Source organism: Zalophus californianus, chromosome 4 (genome assembly GCF_009762305.2).
Source record: "Zalophus californianus isolate mZalCal1 chromosome 4, mZalCal1.pri.v2, whole genome shotgun sequence".
NCBI lineage: Eukaryota > Metazoa > Chordata > Mammalia > Carnivora > Otariidae > Zalophus > Zalophus californianus.
In genome coordinates, this window is record NC_045598.1 from 29,215,220 (window position 1) to 29,228,366 (window position 13,147).

Below are 13,147 nucleotides of genomic sequence, written 5' to 3' on the forward strand. Positions count from 1 at the left end.
CCTGAATTTCTTATGAGAGAAAGCAAGGCCTTATTATTCATCAAATATTCACTATGAAAATAAAACACATTCTAGAAGATACTCATCTCCAAAACAAATTATTTACCGACACCCAAGAATAAGCCAAATCTAGTTATTTCAGCATCAAAACATGGACTTACCTCAGTGAAATTTCTATTTTATTTATGATTTGGGGAGGAAAATTTGAAACACTACAATTCAGCTTTCCCAAATTTCAATGTGGCCATACAAACTAAAACTTCCAGAAAGCAGTCATAACAAAATGTGAAGCATATGTGTTGTTGAGTAGCAAAGCCACTGTAGGTCCTCATTCCAGGGACTCCTTTATTCCCCAGCTAAAACTGCCAACACAAGTTATGTAAGGACTTTTTTCCAAAGCTAAACTGGGCCCTCACCCACTGCTTTACTTACTTCTTTACGTTTCGTTTCTGGACATTCCGACTGCAGAGTGAGAGTTGCACCTTCGATATTTCTTGGCATGGGCGTGGAACCAGGGTTTATTGTTAAATGAATCTGATCTGGTGAGATAATGTGTTGCACATAACCCTGGGACATTGCTTCATGATCTATTAGGTGAAAGCCTTCTTCACCCCCTACTAGAAAAGGCAAGTGTTCGCCACACTGTCCATCGTCATCTTCATCCTCCAAAGTGCCAGGGTCCTGCTCAATAAGAACAGTTGTCCTATCATAAACAGTTCCAGATGAGGAAGGCACCAGTCCGTTTTTATCCACAAACCTGAGCATCTTGTCATCGGGGGTCAGCTCATCTTCCTCTGCCTCAAAGTAGATGATGTTGTCGTCTGGACTGTGTTCCCCCATGGTTCAATCGTGCTCAGCCCAATTGTGAGAAATGGAAAGGTAATGACCTGTCTGCAACAGGACAAAGCCAGAGTTAGAATCAAACCCAGGGACCTCCTCAGCAACCACAGGGCTCATTTTTCCTCTCACTTGAAGAATAGGCCAAAGTAAATGAAAATCATCTTCCTTGGGAATATTTTTTGAAGTTTAACTTTGAAACCATCAAGTCATTTTAAAGGAAAAGCAATGTCTTTATTTTATTTTATTTTTTTAAGATTTTATTTATTTACCCAACAAAGAGAGACACAGCGAGAGAGGAAGCACAAGCAGGGGAGTGGGAGAGGGAGAAGCAGGCTTCCCGCTGAGCAGGGAGCCCGATGCGGGGCTCGATCTCAGGACCCCGGGACCATGACTTGAGCTGAAGGCAGACGCTTAACGACTGAGCCACCCAGGCGCCCCAGGAAAAGCAATGTCTTAAAAAGAAAAAAAAAAAAAAAACCTGAAGAAATAAGTAGCAGTTCTTAAGACCTTCCAAACATGTGTTACTACCAAACAATTCCTAAAGGGGATAAAAGGGCAAACTACTTCAAGGCTGAGTTGTTTTAAGTCTTAAAGTAAGAAAACCCCAGTCACATATCCCCCAGATTAGACCATGGGGGCAGCGTAGTCTATTGTGGAAACTGAACTTTGGAAGCAGGGTCACCTACCCACAAATCCCAGCTTTGCCACTTCCTACTTGGGTAACTTTTCTGTACCCCATTTTTCTTATGGGTAAGGGGGACTGGTAGTTCCTTCTCTCAAAGTTGTTACTCAGAGTAAAAGAGATAATATATGTTAAGGCACAATGTCTGAGAATAATAGGGAAAACAAGTGTGAATTCATTCCCTCCTTCCTAAAACAGACGTTTCAGCTTCTGGGTTGGGGGGCTGATTCCTAGTCAGGCATATTCATTGAAGATCATTATGTCCATTAATCTTCTAAAACAATGTGGTGTCCACTAGAACCTATGCTTGTATAGTGTGCTCTCTGCAGTGAGGAAATAGTGAATCTTATTTTTGTTTCTACTGCCCCTAGCACAATACAAAGACACTAAGAGTTCAGGAGATGTCAGCTAAATGAATGAAAGACCTGCAGATATACTCTCTTGGGAAGACATACTCTCTTGGAAAGATATGTTCTCTTGGAAAAAATACCAAATTTGAAACTTTCCTGTTCTGGATTCGTTCTTCTTCCTTTAGTTGCAAACACACAGGTTCTACAAATGTGGGTCTGGCAGGCAGAACAGAATTTAAAAATAATCAGCACATCACTTTTAGTTTTCAGTCTGGCTTTGCACTTTTTCTCTTCTGCCCTGGGTTAGCAAGTGAACCTTTACATAGTGGGGCGGCTAGACAGAGAAGTGTTTAGCAGAGACAGGCCAAGGGATCAGATCCGGGAGGAACCTGCCCGACCCCTTGCTCTGGCTTACGCAACCCGGTAGATGCACATTTCGCTGCATCTGAGGAGAGATAAGAGCACCGGAGGCCCCACAGGGCTTCCCCGGCACCATCAGCAGCTAAGCGGAGACCAACTGTCCGGAACAAACAAGACCAGGAGGCTTGAGGGTGGCATACGAGGAGTACAAACGGAGCACCCCTGAGACAAGGCTGAGAAAAGGAACCTGACTGGGATAGCCCCCAGACGGGGCCACACAGAAAAATCTGAAGACAGGCTGGGGGGCTCCAAGCCGGGCGAAGAGGGGCAGGGTCCAGGTCTCCATGGAAACAGGGAAGGGGGGCTGGATACCCATCCCCATGGAAACGGAGGAGGGGTGGGGTCCCTATGGTGACCAGACTGGGGTCTCTAATGGGAAATGCTTCAGGAGGGAGCCTAAGTCCCGCGCCCCCCGGGAAGCCCCCAGCCCAGGCCGCGTCTAGTTTCGCCTTTTACCTCCGCGGCTCCCGGCAACGGCGGCAGCGGCAGCTTCTCCCCTCCCCAGCGGCACCATGATTGCCCCCACCTTCCCCGAACGTCACTTCCGCTTCCGCTTTCCGGAGGAAGGAGGAGATACCGGCCCCGCCTCTCCCTGGCCCTTCTAGTTGGTTTAGGCGATGTGGGGGCTGAGCTCGAGCCTCCAATTGGCGAGCAGGAGGGGCGGGGCGGGGCGGGGTGCCGCGGAGACGCCGCGGGGCCGTAAATTCGTCCCGCGCTGGGAAGTGCCCGCCGCGTCCGCAGTCGACCGGTTGTTGGGGCGTCAGCCTTTTGGCGCCAGAGGCAAGGAAAGGGGGTCGAACCTCCCCAACTAGTCGAAAGTAGCCTCAGCCCGGCTTGCGCCGGCCGCCCTCGCCCTGGGAGCCACAACTGCAACGGGAAGGACCCCAGTTAGCCATCCGAATTCCAGCTCGGACCCTTAAGGGGAGCCTGCAAGGCTATGACCTTCCCGGCTTTCGCCCTCTGGTGTTGAGGGGAAGCTGGGACCAACCAAAGTTAATGTACCAGTGGGGTCAAGAAAGGAAGATGGGATCCAAAAGGCAGAACCAAGGCCAGTCAGAGGACGCCGCCGCCTCCCCCAACCCCCACTAGCTATCACAAGAGGCCCCACTGCTTCCCTCTCATTTCTGCCCAGGCTGTCGGTTCCAACTTTTCCCCCTGCAGAGGACTGCCGGCTTCCACGGGACTCCCGCCCGGGCCAGTCAGCGCCACCTATTTGCCATTCTTTTTCTTTTTCTTTTTTTTTTTTTTTTTGACCGGTCACGCTGTCATCCTATCAGCCCGCATCTGAGTCACATTTCACACTGCCAAGGAATGTTGGTGTCCCAGTGACCAAGAAGAGACTTTGCACGTGCCTTCCTTATTTTCTAAGATTTATTTAGAGAGAACATGAGTGGGAGGGGCAGAGGGAGAGGACGAGAATCTCAAGCGGACTCCGCCGTGAGCGAGGAGTGAGGAGCTGGATGTGGGGCTCTATCCCATGACCCTGAGATCACGACCTGAGCCGAAACCAAGAGTCGGATGTTCAACCAACTGTGCTACCCAGGCGCCCCTCTCCGTCTTTTTTAAATGCCTGTTAAATCTGTTAGAACCTCCCAGCAGCCACTGCCTGATTTTCCCATAAGCTACTTCTCTAGAATATTCAGAGTGGGACGACTCCCAGAGACTAGATCTGGGTCAAGGCGTTCAGGCCATGCCTGTACATTTCTTGCGTGAAAACTATGAATAGTGATTGTTACCCACCAGACTGCCAGGCAACTACCTCTTTGGCCCCTGACCGCCTGCTCCAATGCTTAAGCCACAAAAAGTCCAGCAGCCATCCCTTAAGAGATAAAAGCATACGAACAACCACTGTTAAAAATACATTTATCATTAAAATATATTACATATATGAGAGAGGGGATGCATCATATACAGTTCGGAGGATTTGTTGACCCAGAAAATCCCATTTGTTTCACCAAACACCACTTTCTTCGGTACCTTCATTTTCAAGCCACTGTATTGCCCTCAGAGGCTGAGTGGCCAGCCCCAGAGTTGTTGAGCCACATCTGAGTAGGAAAGGGGGTAGGGTTTGTATATACATATACACATGTCCTTAGAGCACTGGAAACATCTGGGGTGGCTGTGACCTGTTTATCCAGCAGATTCCACTTGCATTCTTGCTGTCCAATTCATTCTCCCTTTAGGACCCCAAAGTTTGTTCAAATATCTGGTCATGGGAAGCCCAGTCCAGGCTACAGGGAAGGCACTGACTATGCCCAGGAGGCACGCTGAGTGAGCACAGGAAATACAGTTATTTAAACATCTTTAAAGTTTAAAAAAATAGAGAGACCTGTGTTAAATAACTAAAGTTGAACATTGACTGTCAGTTTTATTGTGGCGGATTTCCCCCAGGTCTTCAGAACTCAGAGTGACGGGACTATGACAGCCATAGTGGGGGGGGAGGGGGAGGGTGTCAGGGCTCAGGAAACAGGCAGCTGCCACTTTTGCTTCCAAGAGGCCTCACGTCGTCTTGTGGTAGTTCTTGATCCTAAACAGGTGGGGCTGGTAATTGGCTGCCTCGAGTAAAATAGGAGAGGAGATAGGCTCAGGGTGAGTTGCAGAGGAATAGGTGAATAAATTCTTGAGCCTTCTTCTTCTCTGCCATGTCAAGCTTTTGGTGACCAGCTGGGTTTCGAAGCAGTAAGCTGCCAAATATGCTAGCTGCATGAGAAACACAGAAGACAAATGATTCAGCAAAAGAAACACTACTTATTCTGGTACGGTTGAGTTGGGAGGAGTGCCCCAAAGCATTATTTTCTGCTTGAAAAAAACTATGTGAGGGTAAACTTGGCCCAGAGCTGGAGATTTTAGTTCCACTACAGTGATCTTGGGACCTTCCTCAAGCACATTTCTCATAATGAGTCTCTCAGTATGCAGAGATGCTTTCCACAGACACTTGACTGCTTACCTAGAATATTCTCATCCAAATGATTTTTTGTTGAATTTTTCAGCAGTTCTCGCAGAAACGTCATCAAGTAGTTGAAGACATTTTGGTGGAATGTAGGGAGGGTAGAAATGACCTGAAAGAGGGAGAATCGGCATTTGTCTTTTCATTCATTCATTCAATCATTTGTCAGACATCTGCTATATTCCAGGAGCCAAGTACGTGATCCAAGGGCATGAGTAAGACTACGCACAGGAAACCCTGATCACTTACCACTTGGCACAAGTGTCAAAAGAGAAGCACAGATCAAGCGCTATGTGAATTTAGAGCTCAATAGCCTAACTATGTGTTCTCAAAAGGTTTACAGCAATAGAAGACATTTTAAGCTGGGTCTTGAATATAAGACAAGACTGGACTTGCAGAGGTAAGGACTAGGGCGTTTAGGGCAAAAGAAAGTGCAAAAAAGGTAAGAGAGGGAAAACAGTGAGATAAGGAGAGAGAGCACACTGAGAAGTCAATTTTAGCAGAAGCGCCCCTGTCTGAACAGGTGCTGAGCCTGGAGGGGTCGATCAGGCTAGAATTCAATGAGTACTCCAGCTATCTGCGTATCATCATTATCACATGGGAAGCTTGTACAAGATATATTCCAAAAGAGATTCTGATTCAGTGGCTGTGGGGTGGGGCTCTGGAACCTATATTACTAGCAAGTTTTCTAGATTATTCTGCTATGGCCTTGTTAATGTGTGAACTATTAGGCCAGATGGTTAAAAGTCTTGAACATTTGTTTAAGAAAATCATTAATTGGCAAATGGAGAGCCAGGTGTGGTTTTTGACCAACAGTGACGAGAGTGATGAGAGTTTTAGAGTATGTGGTCTGATGGCAGTATAACAAATGAGCAGGGGGAAAGCCTGAATGCAGGGCTTAGAACCAAGGTGAGTGGACGAGAATGGAAGATGGGTGACAGATCAAGGGAACTGGGCATGTGGGAGGCGAGCAGAGGACAACTCAGAAATGACTCAGGTTTCTGGGTTGAGTCACTGGAATTCAGGGTGAAGCCATGAAAAGAAAAGGGGACATGAGAGGAAGAACAGGTTTGGGAAGGAAAGCTATGGAGTTGAGTTGCTAGGACACTGCGTTTGAGAGACTGCGCCCACTTTGTTCCCTCAGGCCCCATGAGGCCTGGGGCTGCAACATGCGAATGCTCAACGTTTTTTTACTCGCAGGTACTGCGAGTACCCTCACCTGTTTACTCGCAGTATAGTTGCCAGAACACTCCAAGCAGTTATGGTAGGTGTTGTAACAGATGACGGGCTCTGGCAGGCTCTCCAGGAAAAGCAGCAAGGCTTCAGCTACAGAATGATTGCTGGCGGCTTTTGGCCCATCGTTAAGGAACTGGCGATGCCGTGCCGCAGTTAGGAAAAGGCCCAGGAGGGAGCACATGTCAGACATGCCGCCTGCCCAGTACGGCTCTGCTCAGAGCTGGGATGCCAGCCTGACGTGGTGAAGGGGCCAAGCTGTTTATCAGCCTAGCTGGGCCCTCCTGAGTTCCTGCTATATTGGTTGCTTAAAGTTGTAAAGTCTTCTCTATGCAAACTTTAAGTAAGAAAAAATATGATAGCTGAGGACACAAGATCTGATTTTGAGCCTTAAAATAATACTCTTTTTTTCCTCTCATCTCTTAATCATATTCACATACACACGCACGCACACATGCACAAATGTCTGAGGATACAGAGGGTTTCAATCATTCCAGTATCCAAACAGTCCCTGATATGCTCAAATTCCGACCTCAGGCCTGGCTGCTGAAACAGATCTTCCTGCAAAATAAAAAAAAAAGAAAGTCAGTCACCACATAATTACATTCTCAGAAAATCATCCATGATCTCCTGACCTAGAAATATGATCACCACCAAGGTGCAAAAAGGGAGCAGTGACGTGAGGCCTTTGAATCAACCAGTAAACAATCTGATAAAGTTAGGGCTGATGCAGCTAACTCATCTTGCAGGCTTTCCCAAGCATGCCCCCATGACAGGTCTTTAAAGTCATAAAACATCTATTATAAAACTATAGGTAGGGCATACTACTCACAACAGTAAGGGAAAACTTAAAACTACGTTTCCTGCAGTGTTGTGGAAGGATTAACTGGAAAAAGAAAAACACGAAGAAAATATATCATTTATAAGATGGAAAAAGTTAAAAAGACACCACCTTGCTTTCTGAAAACAAGATTATGGCAATAAAGGTATTTTCATTAGTCCTAGCATGCCTTTATTAATTTATTAAATGACTTAATGCCACATAACTGAATAATAATATTCTATGTATTGTTCAGGTTATACTTGAAAGGAGCTCTACGGAGAAGGCAGACTACTAGCACAGTACTTAAGAATGTGACTTCTGTCCTCGATTCAGCAGCAGATACACTAAAATTAGGACAATACAGAGAAGATTAGCATGGCCCCTGCGTAAGACTGGGACGTCTACAGCCAGACTCCCTGGGTTCAAATCCCCATCCTGCCCATTTATCAGCTCTGGAATTTTGACCAAGTTACTTAGGCTTCTGGACCTCTGGTTCTTCATCTGAGAGCTATCATGAGAAGGAACTGAGGCAATGCTGTTAAACACTTAGAATAGTGTTTGGGACACTGTAATAGTGGTAATAAAGGGGGGGGCAGGGTGGCGGGGTTGGGGAGTAAAAGGAGAATGTCATAAGAACGTATGTTGCTCCCCAGTGGTAGAGCTGTGGTAGACTATAGTTTGTATTAGTCTCCTTATATGAATGAGTCAGTGAAACTGATCTGATCTCATGAAGCTTGCCCAAATCACTCTAGAAATCAGGCCTCCTGACTCATGGCCTGGGGGCTCCATCTGGTCTCCTGCCTCGGTCTGGCTTATCAACAAGGTAGCCCCTCCCATTCCCAGAAACTGGCAAGAGTTCATCAAAAGGATAGCAGGCTGACATCTTGAGAAGAATCCAGATGGCTTTCTACTTGGAGGACCCTAGAGGCCAGGAGAGGGAACATGCTGTACCAAGAAGGCCATCCTATGCAAGGCTGCTTCCCTTGGGGGTAATCAAGTGCTCTATGTAATAGCAAGGTCTCGTGTGGGTGTGAAACATGAACCTATCTGTCCCCCACTCACTCCCTCGGGAAGGGACAGCTTTCCACAGATTCCTTGGGGTAAAAGCTTCTTACACCAAAAGTTCTTGGGGCTGATGCTCTTCCCCAAGGCAGTCTGGTCTCAATCAGGTCTGACTGCTGCACCGCCACCTACCTGCTGGACAGCATTTTGGTACAGGTAATCAACCATCATCCAGAGCTCTTTGGGGATTCCCAAGGGGTTCTCCAACTGGACCCCATCATCTTCAGTCTGTAGGGGCATCAGAGTCTGAAAAGAAATAAAATGCATAATACAAAGGCCAACCAACGGAACTTCTGACGGGCTGGCTCCAGGAGAATACAAGATAATGGGGGCAGCAAACCCACGGAGGAGGGAAAGCACTTCAATCCCCTAAGCAAACATTCCACAGGCAAAAAAATGAAATTAGGTGGCATAATCAAGGTACAGGTGATTTTTGAGAACTAGGAGTGGGTTATGGCAAGCAGTTTCAATAAATCAGGAAATATGCATCATCTTCTTTGAAAAAACATCCTGCCAAGAGCATTTCACTGTCAGAAACAGGAAGACAGTGTGTCTGGTGCAGTAAGGGCAGAGACTTGGGAGTCCAAAAACCTAAATGTAGGGGCCAGATCCACTGTTAACTCACCATGTGACCTGTGACCAATCACTCTCCTTACTAGGCCTCTGTTTATAGGCCTCATCTTATATAATGGAGAGGACAGAAATCAAGAGTCCCTAAATTAAAAAGTGCATTGGAATCGGGGGTGGGATATGCACATTACTATAAATCGGCTCTAAAGTAGAGCCCTTGTATTCAAATTGTCTCCACAGGAGTCTTTTACATCTCAGAAAATTTAGTTCAGGATGATGACCAAGTAATGATTAAAACAAGAAAAAGGAATAAAATCATGGGCCAGGGAAGCTTCGTATCTTGGTATCCACGGCTGAGTTTCTGTGATGTACTATATGTGAAAGATGGAGAATATCTTGCTTCACTGGCTTGGCTGCTACAGTTATATATGCTTCCATATGGCATGAAACTCACCAGCTCTCTAATTGTTTCCAGTGGCAGGTCCAAGATCGGCTCCCTCATGTAGCACAATGTGTGAATGGGAGATCCAAAACAGCTGGGCAGGTAGTTCCCAGACACAGACAAAAAGTAATCCTTTCCCCTGTCCAAGTGCAAAACCAGAATGTCTTCGATTCTGTCTTCACCTGAGTTGAGCTTTGTAGCTGTGGTCTTATTTACAAATAGCTCCAATTCAATCTCAATGGCAGAATCTGAAGACAAACATTAGAAGTCACATTGGCTGGTGGGAGGCCAAGAGGAAAGGGGGAAAGAGGACGGCAGGGGCAAGGACCGGGCACAAAGGGCTGGGAAAGGGGACCCGAGGCCTCAGCCAGCCAGCAAATATGAATGTGCTCAGCACTCAGGGGGCACATGAACAAGGAGCTGATGGTCCAGGTGGGGACATAAAAACAACAAACAAAAACATGTGAAAAGGCAACTGCTATGGAATTCAAGTACAAAGGAGCACAGCTCAAGTTAGAATTATTAATACAATCAGAAGGCATGGATCAAAGAGCTTGCCCTGGGCCAGGTCACATGAAGACATCTGATCCAGGAGAAAATATAATGCAAGTATCAGCCTGTGAATTGTCCACAAAACAGGCTTTCATCCCTCTGCCACACAGCACGATGCAGGGTGCAAAGGAGGAGTTAGGGGAAAGACACGAATGGTACATTCCAGGGCCAGATATAATTTCTGGATTACCACCCTGTTATCTTTCCCTACAAGAGCAGACGCTGGGAGCTGATTATAGTGAGGCAGACAGCGAAATGGGTCCTTCAAGAGCAGCACCTGCTTCCCAGCGATCTTCTGTCTTCTCTTTCTGTGAAATTATGGAACACACACATGGCTGAGAAAGCTTTTCAAGCTGACCTCGTGCCCCTTCCTGTTTTATTTCTTATTTATGGATGGTTCCCCCACAGGGCTTTTAGAAGTTTTGATCGGACAACAAACGCTCAGAAACAAAAAAAGCTTACTTGAGAAAAATAAACAGTCGGGGTAGAGCCTTCCCCAAACCAGCAACCGGGAACCTGGGAACGGAGGCCTCACCTGGCAGGAGGAAGCCTCTGCTGGGGTTGGCATTCAGCCACTGCTTACAGTAAGACTTTTCATCAGGCTTGTTGATGAATTCAAACTGACAGGGAACTTGTCCATTTTGAATTGTAAAGGACTGTACTTGCAACTGCATGTACTTCACATTCTGAAAACAGAACTGGGAACAGGCCCAGGACCAGTCAGATCAATGCCCTCTTCTTGGCGACCCGCCCAGCCACCCCAACTGGGCAATCTTTGCCTTTTCTGGAAAGACAATGAAGGACCACCTCTTTCAAATCATGTTTCTGCTTTAAGTATGTCCCTGGGAGGCCACGGCGGTCTGTGTTTAACCCAGAAACCCCAAAATTTAGGTTGTTTTATAAATAAATTTCCTGAGGGAATCAAAGTTCGAACCTTCTATCTTCTATACCCAAAGACCATTTCCAAAATACCTTTACAAATTCCACCCCCAAACATAAAGACCAAGCACATCCTTCCAAGTAGCTGGACATCTAGGGCATTAAAAAATACCCACACCATAAATCCCCAATTTGACTGACTTCTTGACATTGTCCATTCTGAATGATCTATGCTGTAGCTCTTCCATGGAAAATCTTCTGCCCTAACTTGACTTCCCCCACCGCCCATCCCTTTTCTACACTGCCTGCCCTCCCACCAACACCGGTGTGTGTACCCAAGAAATTCTGACTCAACTTAGTCTTGGTCAAAGCAAAACATCCAGAGGAAGACAAGCCCCTGCAAGAATACAGACCAGCTATACTAAAATCAAACAGAACACCTTCTGGCCCATCTGTGCCATCATTGAAATCATGAATGGCCCACGTGTGGATGAAATCTATAAGCCACAAAGGTCAAAGGCTTCTGATACAGAAGATCAGGAGAAGAACATATTCTAAACCAACAACCCCCCTCTCCTCTCAGCTAACACCAGCAGCTTCACTGTAACTAGAGGAGGCCCGTCAAAAAGACTGGAGTCCAGGGGTTGGACTGGTGGCTCCTGGATTTCTGAGGCCTCGCAGATGAGATTTAAGTTCTACAAATAGAAGAGCCTGTTGCCAATATTCTCAACATGTCCTTCCTACCTCTCGCTTAGAAAGGGACACAGAAGGAATGTTGGCATTTTCCATCTTGTTCAGGGAGCGAACAATCTCCTCCAGAGTCTTCCGGTAACGTTCTTCGTTGACCATCTTCACCTGGGAGGGAAATATCGGAGCCTGAGTGCCTTCTGCCCGTTTCCTCCTTTTCAGGAAAGAGGACATGCTGGGCACTGGGCAAGAGCAGTTGGCAGCCACACAGAAAGTGAAGACTAAATAGATTTAATTAACAAAGAACCCAATTAACAATAGACTCAGAAGGGGTCCTCCAGAGGCCGAGCTTGTGATGAAGTCAACTGCTTCCTGATGAGCAGGGAGAAGACACAGGGGTGGAAGCCTGGTGGGCAGCTCTGCCTGGGTCGCAGCTCTAGAGCAGAAAGATGCCCAGTGACTAGCTCTACTTCGTTTGCTGCTATCCACAGGCCTGTGGCGAGAAACCTCTAGGGTTTGATTTCAAATAGCATTTCTCAAGTTTTTGTAACCTGTGTTCCAATGGCCAAGATTCTGTCAGGCTTTCCCTTCTGTATTGTGAGTTATAAACACAATTTTTGTCACTTTCCAGTAAGAAAACTCTGTACCATTCATTAGGCTTTTTCAACCTACTCACACCCTCACAGATTCTGATATGCCTCTACCTGAACCCTTGAGAATGGATAATATAAAGAAACACAAATCACAGAAGAAGAGATAATAAGCAAAAAGATGTTCAACCTCACTAGCAATCAAAGAAATGTGATCTAGAATAATGAAAGATCTCTTTCTTTTAGCTCCCTGGGTTGGCAGAAATTTAAGACGGGTAAAATCCAGTATTAGCCAGGGTGTGGGAAATAAGCTCATATAGAGTTGGCAGAGATGGGAGGATGAAGGAACTCTACCTTTACTGACATGGAAAGATCTCCTAAGACACAGTCAGTAGGGGGAAAAAAAGATGTTCTCTCAGAACAATATGTGTAATATGATCTCTTTTACAAAAAGAACAAAACATCCTCTATGTTGTATATAGAATATGGACAGTCCTGGAAAGATACAGTCCAAAACACAAAGGGGAACTTCCATGAACATAGAAATATATAGTATAATTAGGAATTAAATTTAAATTAAAACAATTTTTTTTTTTATTTTTTAAGTAACCTCTACGCCCAACATGGGGCTTGAACTCACAGCCCCAAGATCAAGAGTTGCATGCTCTATGGACTGAGCCTGCCAGGTGCCCCTAAAAACAATTTTTTTTAAAGATTTTATTTATTTATTTAATTGACACAGAGAGAGAGAGAGAGAGAGAGAGAGAGAGAGAGAGAGAGAGAGACAGAGAGAGCAAGAGAGGGAACACAAGCAGGGGGAGTGGGAGGGGGAGAAGCAGGCTTCCCGCCGAGCAGGGAGCCCGATGCGGGACTCGATCCCACGACCCTGGGATCATGACCTGAGCCGAAGGCAGTCGCTTAACCAACTGAGCCACCCAGGTGCCCCCCTAAAAACAATTTTTAAAAGCTTTCTCACACAGACCGGGGAGGAGACCAGAACGACATAAGTGGTCTTGGTTATGAAAACCAATTCCCTATAGAGTGCTCACGACAGGCGTCACCTGCCCACC

At 46.3% G+C, this 13,147-nt stretch overlaps 2 protein-coding genes and 1 non-coding gene across 4 annotated transcripts in view; 1 reads left to right on the forward strand and 2 right to left on the reverse strand.

Annotated features, from left to right (window-relative positions):
• MTF1 (metal regulatory transcription factor 1) overlaps window positions 1–2,840 on the reverse strand; it is a 37,153-nt gene extending 34,313 nt beyond the window's left edge. For both annotated transcript variants that reach the window (XM_027596768.1, XM_027596759.1), the window contains exons 1-2: window positions 2,749–2,840; window positions 433–891 (exon numbers count right to left, since the gene is read on the reverse strand). In XM_027596768.1, the coding sequence (XP_027452569.1) occupies window positions 433–840 (408 nt within the window). In that variant the 5' untranslated portion in view covers window positions 841–891; window positions 2,749–2,840. The remainder of the gene's footprint in view (window positions 1–432; window positions 892–2,748) is intronic.
• Window positions 2,841–3,739: 899 nt separating this feature from the next.
• Window positions 3,740–13,147, reverse strand: part of INPP5B (inositol polyphosphate-5-phosphatase B) — a 47,021-nt gene continuing 37,613 nt past the window's right edge. Inside the window, 8 exon segments of the mRNA XM_027622022.2 lie at window positions 3,740–4,992; window positions 5,240–5,351; window positions 6,459–6,586; window positions 6,949–7,033; window positions 8,490–8,603; window positions 9,382–9,617; window positions 10,457–10,619; window positions 11,545–11,655. Of these exon segments, the coding sequence (XP_027477823.2) occupies window positions 4,877–4,992; window positions 5,240–5,351; window positions 6,459–6,586; window positions 6,949–7,033; window positions 8,490–8,603; window positions 9,382–9,617; window positions 10,457–10,619; window positions 11,545–11,655 (1,065 nt within the window). The 3' untranslated portion in view covers window positions 3,740–4,876.
• LOC113917466 lies at window positions 7,614–7,723 on the forward strand. Its single transcript, XR_003518241.1, has one exon. It is a non-coding gene; the product is annotated as a U6 spliceosomal RNA (small nuclear RNA).